Source organism: Capsicum annuum, chromosome 11, assembly GCF_002878395.1.
Source record: "Capsicum annuum cultivar UCD-10X-F1 chromosome 11, UCD10Xv1.1, whole genome shotgun sequence".
Classification (NCBI taxonomy): Eukaryota; Viridiplantae; Streptophyta; class Magnoliopsida; order Solanales; family Solanaceae; genus Capsicum; species Capsicum annuum.
Window position 1 is genome coordinate 158,665,802 of NC_061121.1, and position 17,652 is coordinate 158,683,453.

General features: G+C 37.0%; 1 protein-coding gene across 1 annotated transcript; it reads left to right on the plus strand.

Moving 5' to 3' along the window:
* The first annotated feature begins 514 nt into the window (after positions 1-514).
* Positions 515-2,859, plus strand: LOC124888907 (uncharacterized mitochondrial protein AtMg00860-like). The gene is made up of 2 exons (XM_047400192.1): positions 515-837; positions 2,628-2,859. Exons 1-2 carry the CDS (start codon positions 515-517, stop codon positions 2,857-2,859), a joined length of 555 nt encoding a protein of 184 aa, XP_047256148.1.
* The last annotated feature ends 14,793 nt before the right edge of the window (positions 2,860-17,652 follow it).

The window sequence follows — 17,652 nt, forward strand, 5'->3', positions numbered from 1 at the left end:
CCCTGTTTAATGTGTGCCCAAAAAAGGAGGAATAACTATTGTGGCAAATAAAAAAAATAAGTTGATTCTCCTATGGCCTACGACTGGGTAAAGATTTTATATGGACTACTGTAAGCTCAATTAATAAACTTTGAAGGACCACTTCCCAATACTTTTTATGGATTAAATACTTGATCGTCTAGCAGAAACAGGATAGTATAGTTTCGTGGATGGGTATTCGAGTTACAACCAGATTTCTATTGTTCCAGAAGATCAGGAGAAGAGGACATTTACTTACTCGTATGGTACTTTTTCTTTCAAACGAATGCCATTTGGCTTATTTAATGCACCCGCCATGTTCCAACGGTGCATGATGTCTATATTTTCTGACATGGTGGAGGATACCCCGTAGGTGTTTGTGGATGACTTCTCAGTGGTGGGTGATTGTTTTGAACTGTGTTTTGTCAATCTGAGTAGAGCATTATAGCGGTGCGAAGAATTTAATCTCGTGCTTAATTACAAAAAATGCCACTTCATGGTGAAGGAGGGCATTGTTCTTAGTCACAAAATTTATGCAAAAGGGATCGAAGTTGACAGGGCAAAAGTAGAAGTGATAGAGAAATTACTCCCTCCCATCTCTGTAAATAGTGTACGTAGTTTCTTAGGCCATGCTGGATTCTACCATCGGTTTATGAAGGACTTCTCCAAGATCGCTAATCCATTATGTAAATTGTTGGAGATGGAAGATAGCTTTGTATTTGATGAGGAGTGCATGAAGTCATTTAAATTCCTTAAAGAGAAGCTTGTTGCTGCTCCTATTCTGGTTACTTTAGACTGGTCTAAACCTTTTGAAATCATGTATGAGACAAGTGGAGTAGCACTGGGTCCTGTGCTTTTCCATAAAAAAGTAAAATTGCCACCCTATTTACTATGTGAGCAAGGCATTAAATGGGGCACAGAAGAATTACACTATTCTTGAGAGGGAATTTCTCGCTATTGTCTATGCTTTTGGGAAGTTTTGTGCTTACTTGTTTGGAACTAAGGTGGTGGTTCATAAATACCATGATTCCTTGAGATATTTGATGGCAATGACGGATGCAAAACCATGTTTAATGACATAGGTGTTGCTTCTACAAGAGTTTGACTTCAAAGTCAAATATCGAAATAGAGACAAAAATCAAGTTGCGGATTATCTGTCTAGACTTGAGGGTTATCAAGTAGTCAAGGATGAGTTTGAAATTAATGATACATTTTAGATGAGAAATTCCTAGCTACTTTGCTTAAAAGAGTGCCTTGGTATGCTAACTTTGCAAATTATATGGTAAGTGAAGTCATCTTAGAGAATCTATCTTTTCATCAAAGGAAGAAGTTCCTGGATGATGTTACACACTATTTCTGTGATAATATGTATTTTTTGGGGGGTGTGCAAATAATAATATCACACGGTGTATTACAGAGATAGATATGTTGAATATCTTGGGAGCTTATTATGCTTCTCCGGTCGGGGGTCACTATGCAGTTTATCGTACTACGAGGAAACTGCTACAGAGTAGCTATTACTGGCCAACCTTATTCAAGGATGCCCATGAGTTTGTGTGAATATGTGACCAATTCCAAAGACAAGGGTCAATCTCAAATCACCATGAGATGCCTATGACAAAAATGATGGAAGTAAGTTGTTTGATGTATGGGGCATTGATTTCATGGGGCCCTTTCTGAGCTCTTATGGGTTGAAATACATATTGGTCGCCGTTGATTATGTGTTGAAATGGGTGGAAGCTGTCGCTTTGGCTGATAATGAATGAAAGAGAGTGGTTACATTCCTTAACCAAAATATCTTCTCTCACTTTGGGGTACCACATACCATCATAAGTGATGGAGGATCAGATTTTTGCAACCGAGTGTTCCAAGCTACTATATTGAAGAAGTTTCAAACCAAAAGATAAAAGCATTTTTGGCTAAAATGGTGAATGCGAGCAGAAAAGATTGGTCTCAAAAGATCGATGATGCCTTGTAGGCATATCGAACTGCTTTCAAGACACCTATTGGGATGTCACCATATCTACTGGTCTATAGCAAAGCATGTCACATTCTGGTCGAACTAGAGCACAAGGTTTTTTGGGCTCTTAAAAGACTAAACATTAACTAGAAAGAAACAACTGAGTTAAGGTTAGGACAATTAAATTAGATGGATGAATTCCATCTCGGAGCTTATAAAAGTGCTAATTTGTATAAAGAAAGAATGAAGAATTACCATGACCAAAGAATAGAGAAGAGAGATTTTCAATCTGGTGATTAGGTGTGATTGTTCAACACTCGACATTGGCTCTTTCTGGGATAGTTGATATCTAGATGGCCTTGACCATTCAAGTTAAGTGTTTCCATCAGGTGTTGTGGAAATTGAAGGTAAAGATGAAAGTCTATTCAAAGTTATAGACAAAGAGTCAAGACCTGTGTTGGCCCAACCGGTGATGCAAATCTATTATCCACTGTGAATCTCGATGAAGTCTGAGTAGTCGAGGTTACCCAGTCATGCCACAATAATAAATCAGGCGCTAGGGGGAGGCAACCCACAAAGTGTTGTTATAACCATAATTAGAGTTTATTTATTATTTTTGTGCAATTTAATGTATTTGTAAAGTGTGCAGGACTGAGAAATACAGAAAGAAAGGATTTCTACAGTTGTTAAAGAGCGATGGGAAGACTGACAAACCATCAAGGACACGACGAATTTTCAGCGAAACCATCAAAGCCATAGTTAAAAAATGGACATTATGGATAAGGCTTGATGGTCAAGTTGGTGGACGGTTGCTCTCCCGGCAGACCATTACTTCCTACGTCACGCTGAGGCCAAATTATGATGTTTTTAGAATAAAATAACGGATAGTCTGATAGATCATCACTTCACTGATAGACCATTGTGTAAACCATCGCAACAAGGCATGATTTGCATGTTTTTGGTAATCCTTGACGGTCAACCTGGCAGACCGTCGGACACCCGATGAACTATTAGGTTAACCGTCAAACTAACCCTAGTCATACGGGTCAGGTCGAGTTAATTTTAAGGCTTAATTAATTTCTCATATTTTACCCAAAAGGTTTTAAACTGATAAGAAGAAGCAGTTACATATGTTCCTACATGTACAAATCCTAAAATTGTTTAACTTCCTCTATATTCAAAGTATTTGGGATTAGTTATTCCCTTTTAGGACTCTCTTTCTTCCTTCTATCCCCTATTTAAATGAACCCATCCCTCTCTTTTTCTCATCATAAAAAAAGTTAACAATGATTGAAAAAGGCTTTGAATTTTGTTTTATTCTAAATTTACATGTGATAAGATTGAAGTTACTACTCCGTCAAGGTATGATCACAACCGTATTTTCCTTCTTTGAATTGCTAAATATGGAGTAAGTAAGTTGTTGGTTGTTAAAGAAAAATCCCTCTCATTTTTGCTTGTTCTAATTATAATTTAAAAGTTGAACTCTAGTGTGTTTTCTTCTGGGTGAAGTTTGAGTAACCCATGTACTTAAAGTGAGAAAATTGTGCATAAATATTAAGATCATGTCATTGTTGTGTTAAGAAGTTAGAATGCACACTAAGTTTTCGACAAAAGGTCAAATTTAAGTTTGAAACTTAAAAATAATGTTGATGATCACCTTGGTGGACCGTCGGACCTGCGATGAACCACCAGGTAATCTATCCAAAGATGCCAAGATTGGTACTCACTTGATAAGCTAAAACAGATGACTTGGAAGACCATTAGTAACCTGATGAACCGCCAGGTTGACCATCGGAAGGTTCTGAGATACAAGACACACTAGTTAAGTCCTGACGGTGAGTCGAGCCGACAGTCACAGTCTTGGTGGACCGTCAAACCTTTAGTCCGGCCACATTTTCACTGTTTTCAATTTCTTTGAGTTGTAAACCAGTTCCTTGTACCTTTCATAGGCAGTATGGCATAGAAGATACCCCTTAATAGAGGCTATGTTAGAGCACAATAGTGAAGAGGCATACTGGCTAGGAGAGAGAAGGAACCAACCTTTAATACTTGGCAATAAGATAGGGCAACCCACATAGTCTCCTAGTATAAAGAGGAGAGTGAGAGTAGTACTAGTAGCACATGTTCGAGTGCCAATAAAGAAGGGGTCAAAATATCTAACCCCAACCTTGTTTAGGCAAAAACCAGCCTTATTAATACAAAAACTGAAAAGGTTAATGTGGTTAAGAGCAAAAAACCTCAAATGAGGGGGCACTCAGGTGGCAAATTGAGGGGCCAAAGGATAAGTTCCTTGATAGGCTGGAACTGACGGTGAGTAGGCCAATCAAGAGGCTAATCTTTGATGAGTACCAAATAGTGAAAAATGAGTTGCATGAATATCTAAAACTAGAGTAGTAATTCAATGAGTATGAGTTGTCCTGGATGAGCAAGCCTCTCGGTTCATATCAATCAAATATGGTAAGGGAGTTTTTGGCAATTATTCGACACTGATAAAGAAAGATTGTCTTAAGGTCATGAAGATCTCAGACTTGCCGAACAGAGAGTCAATTCTGATGAAAGAAGTTAACATTAATATATCAGCTCAAACAGAGAGTCAATTCTGATGAAAGAAGTTAACATTAATATATCAGCTCGAACAATCAACATGATGTTATTTAGGCCCAACTATGAGGCACCAGTTACGGTTCCTGATCTTGAATATCGCCTGACTTCAGAATCCACTCAAAACCTTGGTTGTCTGGGCTACTTACTGATGATAGAAACCCCCTCTTTCCAACCAACCTACGAGAGCACATTGCTAAATCCTCCATTAGCTTTTAGGCTAAGTTTTGGTGTGCTATTGTTTGATTGAGATTGTTTCCAACAAGAGGTGATGACAATTCGGATAGACATAGGGTTGTGCTAGTGGCTATTTTAAATGAAGGGCTGAAGATTAATTTTTTCCAAATAATTGTTGATGAAATGTTTGTGAGGGCACATAAATTGGAATGTGCACTACTGTTCCTGTATTTAATCACAGAGTTATGCAGGTAGGCTAATGTGTCTCTGATTCGAGAAATTGATAACACAGTTTGGGAAACACATAGACAGGACATTAAGACATCAAAAAAGGACTCAAAGTTTGAGATGTGAGTAAAAAATCCTCCATCCTATGAGACATAGTCGGCACCATCCTTTAATACTGTTGAAATTCCCACAGGTATGCCGTTACCCATCACTACTTATGTGCTGCCTAATTATGTGCCTCCTAGTACATATGTAGGATTAGAATCTATGTTGCCAATGGGTGGATAGATTATTCGAAGTACAGGTTGACTGAGGAAAATTTTGCCAAGTCAGTTAAGCTACAAAAGAAGTTTAAGAAGCAGCTAAACACATGGGATTCATAATTCAAGCCTTTTGTTGATCAAATTTTAGCTGAGGCAATCCATCCATTTCAAAATATTCAGATTAGGATGAACCATATGGAAGAGTGAATCAACAAAAGGCTCTATGCAATGTCCATTCCAGGTCTTGCTATGTTCAAGAAAGAATTTAAACAAGAATAGACAGACATAGCAGAGTTGAAGAATGGGCAGCCATAGTAGCCTATTTTTGACCCAACTCTAGTGATAAGCAATTAATATGAAGGTATTGTTGACTTGATGGGAAAGCTATTGAAAGACAAAAGCAAAAAGGTAGATAAAAGTATGGATAAAATTACGGATCAAAAAGCTACCAGAAGAAGAAGGCTAGAACCAATGCCACTAGAGGAGAAAGAAGAGTATGATATCAGGAAAGTTGTAAAAATATCAAGGATAAATGAAGAGAAAAGGAAGAAGAAGGAAGTAGATGAAGCTGCAAGAGTTTCTACCAATTCCGCCCTACCAAGGGGGCCCAGTTTAGACCTAGCTTGAGATGTGGTACCTCCGATTTTAGAGGAAGAGATTGTGAGTACCCCTACCACCATAAGGGTCAACATTCCTACAGGCGAGGCAACTGGAGCCTTACCATATTTCACTGATGCATTATCTGAATAAGAGGCTTTACAAGTGTTCCCCTCCTCTGTATTTTACATATATGTATTAAGGACAACACATTTATTATATGTGAGGGTGGGTGTACTTGTACCACGAGGGTTTTTTTTGCCTATTTTGTTTTCCTCCTGTGTGTTATTTAGTAGAATCGACATGTCTAGGATTGCATTTTTTCCTAAACAAGCGTGATGCAAATATCTGTTGGTAATGTTATTTATGAAAGTGTCTTTTCCTTTAGCATTATTTTGTATATATGGATGATGTATGACTATGGCATAAGACTGTGAACATATTTGTATGGCTATTTCCTCTTGCCAGTTAGCATATATTGAAAAACCATTGGTGATTTTGTAATTAGCATTAACATGTAAAATATGTATGATCATGTGATGAAAATCCTAAGATTAGCAGAATAAGTTTGACTTAGTTGTCTCTGTGTGTGAGTATTTGTGTTAGTTCTTGTATTGTGTAACACCTAGAACTTGCCCAATTTATTGATTTTGTTTTTTGGTTGATTCAATAGGATAGGATAGCAGGCCTCCATTTAATTTCAGTCCACTTAGCTGAAATAACTTACCCACCAAAAAGATTTTTCCATTTTTGAACCCATTTTGATCTTATGTTAGTTTTCTTCATTCCCAATAACTCTAATTAACTCTCTTTAGAGTGTTAACACCTAACTTTGACCCTGTTCCAATATTGGACATTGTGTACCTTAACTTAGGCAAAACACCTAAGTTGAGCCTGGCTACTGTCAAGATGTTAGACATTTAAGGAGAAGGTCATTTAGAGCTAAAATAAAGCATCTGGCCCTAATCTACTTAAGATATTATGCACCTTCACTAACTGCTTCAGCAAAAGTTGAGGGTGGCTAATGCTTATATATATATAAGAAATAAGGGTTATGGCAAAGTATAAATAAATGGTGGAGATTGTAAGTAAGCTGGTAAAGAAGTAGCCTTTGTAAGTAGAATCCAAGGCAAAGAGAGTTAAGTCTAAGTGTTGAGTCACTTTTCCCAAAATTTGTTCTTACCTAGCCCCAAAGCCTCATTACAAGCCTAAAAAAACTTACTTGATCTTTGCGAATAGACCATAAGGGAGAGTTAGATGATAAGGGCAAGCCTATGGGTGTGTATGCTATGCTTGTAACTTGTTTGATGACTGTGAAAATTTTGATTTTCATCCATAATATATAATTTGTAGCGGATTTCATTGACTATGAGGGAAACTTGACTTACACTTAGTTTTGCTGATCTCTGTGGGATTTTATTTCTATATTTATGTGTGTGTTGAATTATAAACAATGCCGGTTGTAGATCAAAATATGTTAAGCTTATATGAGTGAGATGACAAGTGAATAGTTGTGTGAAATCTAGTTCAACAATTAATTGTCGGCCATTGTGTTATTCATGTATGCAATTTTATGCTGAGTTGCTTGAGTACAAACAATTATCTTAAGTTGAGGTTGTTTATACTGATAATGTATTTAATACTAGATTTAGTGTTTTTAGGTCAAAGAGTTAGATGCAGAAGACACTTGGAAAAGTAGCAGAAAAAAGCCACTGACGGGAGAACTGGCAAACCGTCAGTCCTATGATAGACCGCTAGGGTTGCCATCAGAGTCAAATAGAAAGGAATAACTGAGTGTGTCCTGCGATGGTCCAAATGATGGACCGTCGGATCCCCGACGGAATGCCAACTTGATCGTCAAGATGAAAAAAAACTTTATATTCTAGAGGACCAAGCAACAAACCATTTAATGAACCCCTAAGCTTGCGGCATTCCTCTAACATAACCGTCATCCCTTATCAAAAATATGATACTTCTGGACCATCAGCGGCGGTCCATGCGATGGACTGTCAGGGTTCTGATGGGCCATCAAAGTGACTGTCAAGTTGGACGCAACTTTTTTGAGTTTAAATTTTAAATACTCTATACCTGGGAACATATAAATACCTAGTTTAGGTTTTATTTAGGTATATTTTATTATATTTTCCAGCTAGAAAATTCATTGTACATATTATTCTCGGTGATTCAAGCAAGAATTGTGGATGTAGTTATCTTTATTCAGATTCTCATTGAAGATTGAAGAACAATTATTGTAACCTTTGTAAATAATTCTTTGAATCCTTTAATGAAGAACACAATAATTTTCTGTTCTTCTTCTTTTAAGATGTGTGGCTAAATTCTCATAACTAGGGTTATGGCAGCCTTGATGTGAATAAATGATTGGGGTTGTGAGAATGCTTAATTTCCATATGTAATTGATATTGTATAAAACCTTCCTAACTTTAATGACCTTTCTTGGTTGTAAACTTGAAGGATGAGCCCAAGAACATTACTTGTCCGAGAAGAAAAGTATATGTTGGGAAAAAAAGAGTTTACATGAATTCTAAAGGCCTTAACCTTTGGGTTATGAGTTGATTACTTAAACAAACATTTACTCACATAAGAGATTAATGGAATAACTTCATTTATTCTTTCATTTCCAAAGAATTAAAGGGTAAACTACCCATTTAGGTTGAGAAACAAATGGGTAAACTTTAGAATTCAATATCTTTTGCAATTGAAGTTGTAAATTAGGAATTTAAGAGAATTCACAACCCGACCTGTTTGAACATCTTGGTGAACTTGCATCTTGTTTATTTGTTCTCGTTGAATTAGTACCTGCAATAAAATTCATTTGCTTGAATACTAGTTGTTACAACTATTTTAACACTATTACAAATTCAAAATCCTCCTTCCTCAGGAGCCTTCAATCAATAGTGTGTTCACAACTATAACACTTAGTTTGTATAATATTCCCTATGGGATTTAACCCTAACCTAGTTGTGTTCTATATTTTATAGCAACCTCTTACACTTTCTAATGAGAGTTGTAAATTAGGCGTATCAAGGATCAACGAGATACATCTGGTGTTTTATCTGCTGAGACCATAAGGGTTAACTAATTTATGAAGACAGGTCCTTCGGTTTTTTCTGAAGTGAAAGTAGAGAAGGATCCACAAGCCTTCTTAAATAAGATGGAAAAGATATTTTGAATAATATAGGATACTTATGAGGTCGGGTGAACTTTGCAGCTTATCAGCTTAAAGAAGTTCCATATCTATGGTATAATGAGTGGGATATGGATATAGGAGAAATAGAGTCGTCATCCTTGTGGGATGCCTTCTCTGGTACTTTCCTGGATAATTTCTTTCCCCAAGAGTTGAGTAAAGTAAATATTGAAGTATTTGTAAACCTCAAGAAGGGGAGGATGTCTGTCAAGGAATATGCCTTGAAGTTTTACTAGTTGTCATAGTAGGCTCCTAATTTAGTGGCTGACATGTGAGCTAGAATGAGGAAGTTTGATTTTGGGTTTTATCAAAATCTGATTTTTAAGAGAAAAACTGCCTTACTAATTAAAGATATGGATATCTCTGGGTTGACTGTTCATATGTAGTTAGTGGAGGATGAAAAAAGGAAGACGGCAAAAATTAGGGATAAGTAAGGTAAGAGGAGCATAATTTCTTATTAGGGAGGTGCTCAGTCTCAGGGCGGTAGGGATGGTGGAAAATGGTAGAAAAATAAGTGGGGAAGTTCTGGTTCCTACTCTTCTGCTAGTGCTCCTTAATAGTCAGGCGACAGGTATCATTATTGCAGATATAATTCTCGAGCATAGGGTACCCAATCTCAGGTGAGCAAAGGTTAGTTAGTTTTTTTATGTCCTTCTTGTCAGTTTTGTGCTTTTTCTCATCGGGGTTAGTGCGATGAAGGAAAAGAAAAATGCTTCAAATGTGTCTAGGAAGGCGATTGGCTTATGGATTGTCCAGTTAATAAGGTTGCTATTAGGGAGAATAAGATTCTTGTGAATTCACCTTCTGCTCCTGCACCTAGTGGTGAGGCATCTGCTTCTGTTACTACTTTTGGATCTAGTGTTTGTTGGAATAGGTTTTATGCTTTGGAGTCCCGACAGGAATTTGAGGCATTACCTGATATTATTACTAATACAACTTTTCTCTCCTGACATATATTATTTACTTTATTCGAGGTCTACTATTTCCTATGTGACTCCATATATGTCTATATCTTTTGGTTTCAATCCAGAAGCTATTTTGGATCCTTTTTATATTTGTTCCACAGTAGGTGACTCGGTTATTGCTAAGAGAGTCTATAGGGGGTATGTGGTATCTGTTTATGGAAGGCAGACCTTGGTGGATATGGTGGATTTTGATGTTATTCCGGATATGGAGTTGTTATACTGTAATTACTCATCATTAAATTATAAAACCCATAGGGTTATCTTTAGGTTCCATGGTAAATTGATTATAGAGTGAGAGGGTGGTTCCTTAGCTCCTAGGGAGGAGATTTATTTCTTATCTTAGAGCTTGAAAGTTAATATCCAAAGGTTGTTTTTATCTTTTGGTTCGGAATAAGAATTCTAACTCAGAAGGTCCTACTTTTTAGTCTGTTTTGGTGGTTAATGAGTTTCCAAAGGTTTTTTTAAATGATCTTCCTGGTGTTCCTCTCGATTGGGAAATAGAGTTGGGTTTTGATCAAATTCTGAACACATGTCTAATTTATACCCTCAATATAGAATGGCTCCGGTTGAGTTAAGAGAACTCAAGGAGAAACTTAAGGATCTTTTGGATAAGGGAGTTTATTTTTTCTAATGTATCTCCTTGGGTATATCGGTGTTGTTTATGCGCAAGAAGGGTGGTTCCCTTCGGATGTGCTTTGACTATTGGTAGTTGAACAAGATAACAATAAAGAATAAGTATCCTCTTCCAAGAATAGATGATCTATTTGACCAGGTGCAAGGTGCCAAGTTATTTTCTAAGATAGATCTTAAGTTTGGGAACCATCAACTAAAGATTAGGTAAGTGGATATCCCTAAGATAGATTGTCATACTTGGTATGGGCACTTTGAGTTTTTGGTAATGTCATTTGGGTTGACTAATGTCCTACAACATTTATAAATCTAACGAATAGGGTATTAAGGCAGTATTTGGATCTCTTCATTATTGTATTCATTAATGACATTGTGGTTTATTCAAAGAGTGAGCTGGATCATGCTAATTACCTCGGTATGGTGTTGCAGACCTCAACTGAATAACAACTATATGCCCAGATCTCTAAGTGTGTTTTTTGGTTGAACATTGTGACTCTCTTAGGTAAGATTATTTCTAGTGAAGGGATCATGGTGGATCCACAAAAGGTTAATATGGTAAAGTGGTGGCCTAGACCTGTAACTCCATTCGATATTTAGAGCTTCTTGGGTTTAGTCTGGTATTATAGGTAGTTTGTGGAAAGATTTTCATCGATAGATGCTCCTTTGACTAAGTTGACTCAGATAAAGATCATGTTTTCTTGGTCAGATGCTTGTGAAAGGAGTTTTAAGAAGTTGAAGGATAAATTAACTTTGGCTCCAATTCTGACTTTGTCAGAAGGCAATAATGGGTTTGTGGTTTATTGTGATGCATTAAGGTAAGGCCTGGTTGCTTATTGATACAACATGAGAAGGTAATTGCCTATTCTTCTAGGTAGTTGAAGGTACACTAGAGGAATTCTCGTACTCATGATTTGGAGCTGCCGATTGTGTTTTCTTTAAAAATATGGCGCCATTATTTGTATGGTGTTCAGGTGTATATCTTTTCAAATCATAAGATTCTACAATATGTCTTCACCCAAAATGATTTTAATCTCAGGTAGAGGAGATGCCTTAAGCTTCTCAGGGATTATGATTTGAGTCTTCACTACCACCCATGTAAGGCTAATGTGGTTATTGATGGTATTAGCAGCTATCCATTGGGAGTTTGGCTCATGTGGAGGAAGGAAAATTAGAATAGGTTAAGGCTATTCACCACTTGGCTAATCTTGGCATTCATCTATTGGACTCCAAGGATAGTGGTGTAGTGGTGCAAAAATGGTTCGATTATCTCTTGGTGTGAAGATTAAGGAGAAGTAAGTGTTGGATACCATCTTGATAAAAATCAAGAGTGATATTGGCAGGCAAAAGGTAGTAGTATTTGATTTTAATGTTCATGGTACTTTACAGTACCAAGGGAGGTTGTGTGTTCCTAATATCGACAAATATCGACAAAGAATTTTAGGTGAGGCGCACAAGTCCTGCTAAGTTATTCATCTCGGCATAACTAAGATGTATAATGATATCAAGGCAATTTATTGGTGGAATGGTATGAAGTGAGATATGTTTAATTTTTTGGCCAATTCCATGGTGTGTCAACAGGTTAAGATTAAGTAATTGAGGACAGAAGGGTTATATCAAGAAATTGATTTTCTCAAATAGATATGGGAAGCAATTAATATGAACTTCGTTATCGATCTTTCTCGGTCTCGAAGCCAATATGATTTGATTTGGGTCATCATGGATAGGATGACTATGTCTGTGCATTTTTTGCCAGTGCAGATAACCTTTTTGATAGAGAATCATGCACTACTATATGTTTCAGGAGAATATTAAGTTGCATGGGGTGTCTGTTTCAATTATTTTTTATCATGGCATGTAATTTACATCTCATTTCTGGTGGTTTTTTTAAAGGCTTAGGGACTAAGGTGGGTTTGAATACTTCTTTTCTTCTATAGATAGATGGACAAGTAGAGAGAACTATTTAGACATAGGATACTATGCTTTGGACTTATGTGATGGATAATGGTGGCAAGTGGGTTGATCATCTACTTCTACTGGAATTTGCATACAACAATAGCTATCATTGTAGTACTGGTAGGCCCCTTTTGAGGCATTGTATGGTAAGAGGTATAAATCTCCTATTGGTTGGTTTGATCTTGGTGAGAAGGGACATATTTATTCTTGACTTGGTTTACCAAGCTATGGAAAAGGTGAAGGTGATTTAGGATAGGCTTAATTTTCCCTAAAGTCTCCAAAAGTCCTTTATAGATGTTACGCATAAAGTCTTGGAGTTTGAGGTCAGGGATTAGGGTTTCCTCAAGGTATCTCCCCTTAAGGGAGTATTGCATTTTGTCAAGAAGAGAAAGCTTATTCCCCGGTGTATTGGTCCTTATGAGATTTTTTGGAAAATTGGTAGTGTTCCTTGTAAGCTATAGTTGCCTTCTAGATTGAGTTTTCTTCATCCGGTCTTACATGTTTCCATGTTGAGGAAGTGCATTGGTGATCCTTCTTTGATTTTTCCTTTGGAAGAATTGGGTCTCGAAGATTCTTTATCCTATGAAAAAGTCCCAGTTAAGATCTTGGATAGGCTGGTTCGTCGGTTATGGACCAAGGATGTGGTTTCGGTTAAGGTTCCTTGGGAAAACCATAAGGTGGAAGAAGATACTTAGGAATCGAAAGAGGACATGAAGTCAAAATATCCACATTTATTTTCAATTCTTGGAATTCATGCAAAAGCTATGTGTCCTCAACACCTCTTTATTTTTAGAGTTTTTTAAAGAAAAGATTTATAACTTTGCCTCTTTGCTTTTGAACTTTGTTAGAGATTGGGAATGTGTTAGATAATGCAAATGAATCTAGTGTGTGGTTACCCCTACCTTGTCAATCATTCAGGTAAGAATGTTCCTAGTAGGGGAGACTGAAACACCCTAGTTTCTAGACCTTAGAAAATTTCTAGGAATTTTGATATTAGGACCCAATATGACTTATTGGTACGATCCATATTTTGGGGTACAGATGGTAGAATCCGACCATATACTGACCAGTGTTTGTTAGTGGGATGGATTTTTGTTACTGGAATAGATACAATCTTGGGGTACGAGTCCTATTAGTGGTTACGAGTAGTTTGGTTCCTTAACCTAATCTTTAACTTGGTTACTTACATTGGATCTAATTATGAGTGGCTCATCATGAGCTGTAAGCCAAGGTACGAATCATACCACAGACTTGTATGGTAAACTATGTTTACTTCCCCAGGTATTCTATTTTGCTAGGGATACTGGTTATGGATACGAATTGTTTATTATGGTTATGAATTGGTTGGATGAGTCTTATACTAGAAAATATTTGATCCAAGGTTTGAGGCTTAGATACGAGTGGTGGATACCAACCCTATAGGGAGGATATGACTTATGAAGGCCAGTCGTATCCCTGCAATGGGATTTTTGTAAACTTAAGTGGGTGTATTCTGGACATTTCCCTACTTTTACTAATAAGGCCTCACTTCTTCTAACCTACTTAGGAGGTTATTTACCCTAATATTCTATTCATTAATAGTTAGAAACTCTTCATAAACACTCCATAATTCACTAAAGAACTATTGGGCAAGGGGTGCAAGGGTTTCAACTGAGAGATCAATTTGGGGTTTAACTTGGTGATTTTGTTTCCGACATCGTCTTGGTTTAACGTATGTTTCTCTTTCCATATTTTTATTTAAAATTGAAGGCATGGTTTATATGAATGTTTTCATGGTTTTTGTGTTACATGACTTTGGCTTTCAAATATGATTTTGGGATTTTCATATTAATTGCTTGGTTGTGGTTTCCCATGGTTTTAATTTTGCTTTTATATGCATTAATGGTAGTTTTAAAAAATTAGATTGAATTGGAATCGTTTATTTGTAAATAGAATTGGTTTTGTTTATATTATGTTCCAATGTGTTTTATAAAATGTTTATAAAGATACGTTCATTGCATTGACTTTTTTAATTGAACTCTTGCATGTTTTGTACTTGATAAAGGAATTATGCATGGTTTAAATGGTTTGAAAATGCTAAAGTTTAATTTGTTATGCTGGCGGGGGATATGGAAGTCTCCTAAGTTGTTTAATATGGTAAATAGAAGGGAATTTAAAAGTCCCCTTAAACCTGTATATGGTTGGCTATGTATAATACTTACAAGTAAGGGTGGGTATGACGATACCAATATCAATGGCCTTGGATAATAAATGGGTAATGGTTTGGTTATTTGAAAATTGGTTTTAATTGGGAAATAATGGTGGGATGTGTATCAAAGTGATGGAAGGTGGAGGTCCCGGGGACCAAAATTGAAAACTCATATTTGCCAATATGAGGTTTGTCTTGGTGACCATGTGCTTGATGTCACACTTTATCTTAAGGATGTAATAGTCATCCCATAGAATACTTCCCTGGTTGTGCGGCTACACGCACTAGGCTCTTTCAGCAGGGGGAGCTGAACCCATATAGCCCGTGGGAAGTTTAGGATGGCAAAGCTACACAACCAAGGTAAAGGTTTTAAAGGCTTTCTAAATTTGGTCCCTTTTTTGTCATGGATATATATATATATACACATATATGGTTGTATGTATATGGATAGTTTTTACTTGGTTTTATAAAATGACATTATTTTATCCTTATCTAAAGATCATACTAACGGTCACTAGCTACCCTGACAACTTGTAGTTGTATACCCATGCTATGTAGGAATCAATCATTCTACTCCTTCTACATTGTAATTATTTTGGGGACAATATTTGGACTGAAGTAGTGAGCTCCATCCTTTTGAAAGGATCTATTTCATATTATGAATATTTCTGGACACTTTGATTTTATTTTAGATATTGGTTTTCGCTATTGTTAGGGGAATTTTTGTATTGAATTTTATTACTCTTATGTATAGAGGCTTTGGGGTATTTCTATGGGTTTGAATGTGTAGGACCAGTATTGGTGTCAGCCTTGGCATTAGAATAAGCTGGTAGGCAAACTTTATTGGATGATATTATTGGTTGTTCCATCCTGTTACATTTTAGGATTAATTATATTCTATTTTGGATTGTCCTTGATTATGGCCTAGTTTATAGACCTTCTTTTAGTATGGTTGGATTATTGGTATGGGATGGTTGGACTCGGTTGGGTCGGTCAAGGTTATGATCTTATCCCAGAGTCTTTCTGTGAGCTGTTACACTATTTTGTTACATGCTCAGAGTTCAGCTAGCTCAAGGAAAGAGGCTGGAGGTTGGGTTAGGTAATGAGGGTGGTGTCTGATCCTGGACGGACTTGGGATGACAATTATGACAAGGCCTAAGGCTAGGTCATGTCAGGTTAGTATTAGACACTGGGTTTATGGTCAATTGAGAGTCCACAAAGTTGCGTCGACTAGAGTCTCTTTTAGAGGTGTGTAGTGCGCCAGACTCGTATGGGAGAGGCTACAAGGAATTTAGGAATGGCTCACTTTCTTGGTATTGTATCTTTAAGCTTGAATTCTTAGTCCTGCAATCTTATCTAATCCTTCTTTGTTTGTCTTTTAGATCATTTCTCATAGATCTGAAACACAAAAAAAAATTTCTATCTCATTTGGGGGTAATGCTTAAGGGGTGCATCCTACTTCTAGGGATCATTTTCGATCTCACAATCCTATCCCTGATAATTATGGAGTTCCATCAATTTTTACTAGTCCTCCTTAAGGAGAGGTGACTATTATGGAATTTCGTTAGTCTATTCTTGCTATTGCTAAGTTTGTTGTTGCTTAGGCTGAGTGGTATGTTTCTGGTGTGTTTTCTGTTGATGCTACGAGGGTTGTCCAATTTATGAAGAATAGTCCTCCTAATATTTTTAGAGTGAAGGTGGAGGATGATCAAAAAGGCTTCTTAGATGAGATGGAAATAATATTTTGAGAGATGCAGGCTACTAATGAGGTGGGGGTAAACTTCGCAACTTATCCGGTCAAAGAAGTCACATATTAGTAGTATGAAGAGTGGAATAGGGAAAGAGGAGATATAGAGGAGTCATCTGTATGGGATGCCTTCTTTGGTGCTTTTATGGATTATTTATTTCCCCAAGAGTTCAGGAAAGCAACGATGGAGGAGTTTGTGAACGACATGCAGTGGAGGTTGTATATCTTGGAACATGCCTTGAAGTTTCTCCAATTGTCAAGGTATACTCCTGATTTAGTCGCTGACACGCGGGATAGAATGAGGAAGTTTTCATCTGGGTTAAATCGAGATCTGATTTTTTAGAGCAAGATTGCCTTGCTTATTAAAGATATGGACATCTCTAGGTTGACTGTTCGTATGGAGTAAGTGGAGGATGAAAAAAAAGAAGTAGGCGAAGTTTCCAGTTAGGTTCAGTAAAAGGAGTAGGTTTTCTAATCATGGAGGAGCTTAGTCTTAAAGTGGTGCTATAACACCCCAACTTAGGAAAGAGTCCCACATCGGAAAAAACATTGGAAGGATACTAGGTATATAAGTAAGAAAGCGTTACTCCCTAGTAAGGTGTTTTAAAGTTGTGAGGGCCTGGGCCTAGAGTGGACAATATCAATAATGGGTTCAGAAGTTCAGGGGTATCTCAGACCTTGATAGTTCGGGATACCTGTTACGGCCAAGGCCCCAAATCAAATCATAATAGGTATGGATAGTGGAGAATGGAAGAAAAAGAAGTGGGTGAGTTCTAGTTCCTACTCTTCTGCTTGGGCTCCTTACCAGTTCGGTGATGGAAATCATTATGGTGATGATAACTCTCGGGCACAGGGTGCCCAATCTTAGACGAGTGATGGTCAGTCAGTTAATTCAGGCCCTCCTTGTAATTTTTATGGTCGACTAATGAGGTTATTATGATGAATTAAAGAACAAATAATTCAAGTATGGTTAGACAAACAATTGGCTCAGGTAATATCCGATTAATAAGGTTACTACGAGGTCGAATAAGATTTCAATAGCTTTACCTTCTGCTCCTATACCTGGTGGTGTGGCATCTTCTTCTTATACTGCTCCTGGTTCTAGTATTGGTTGGAATAG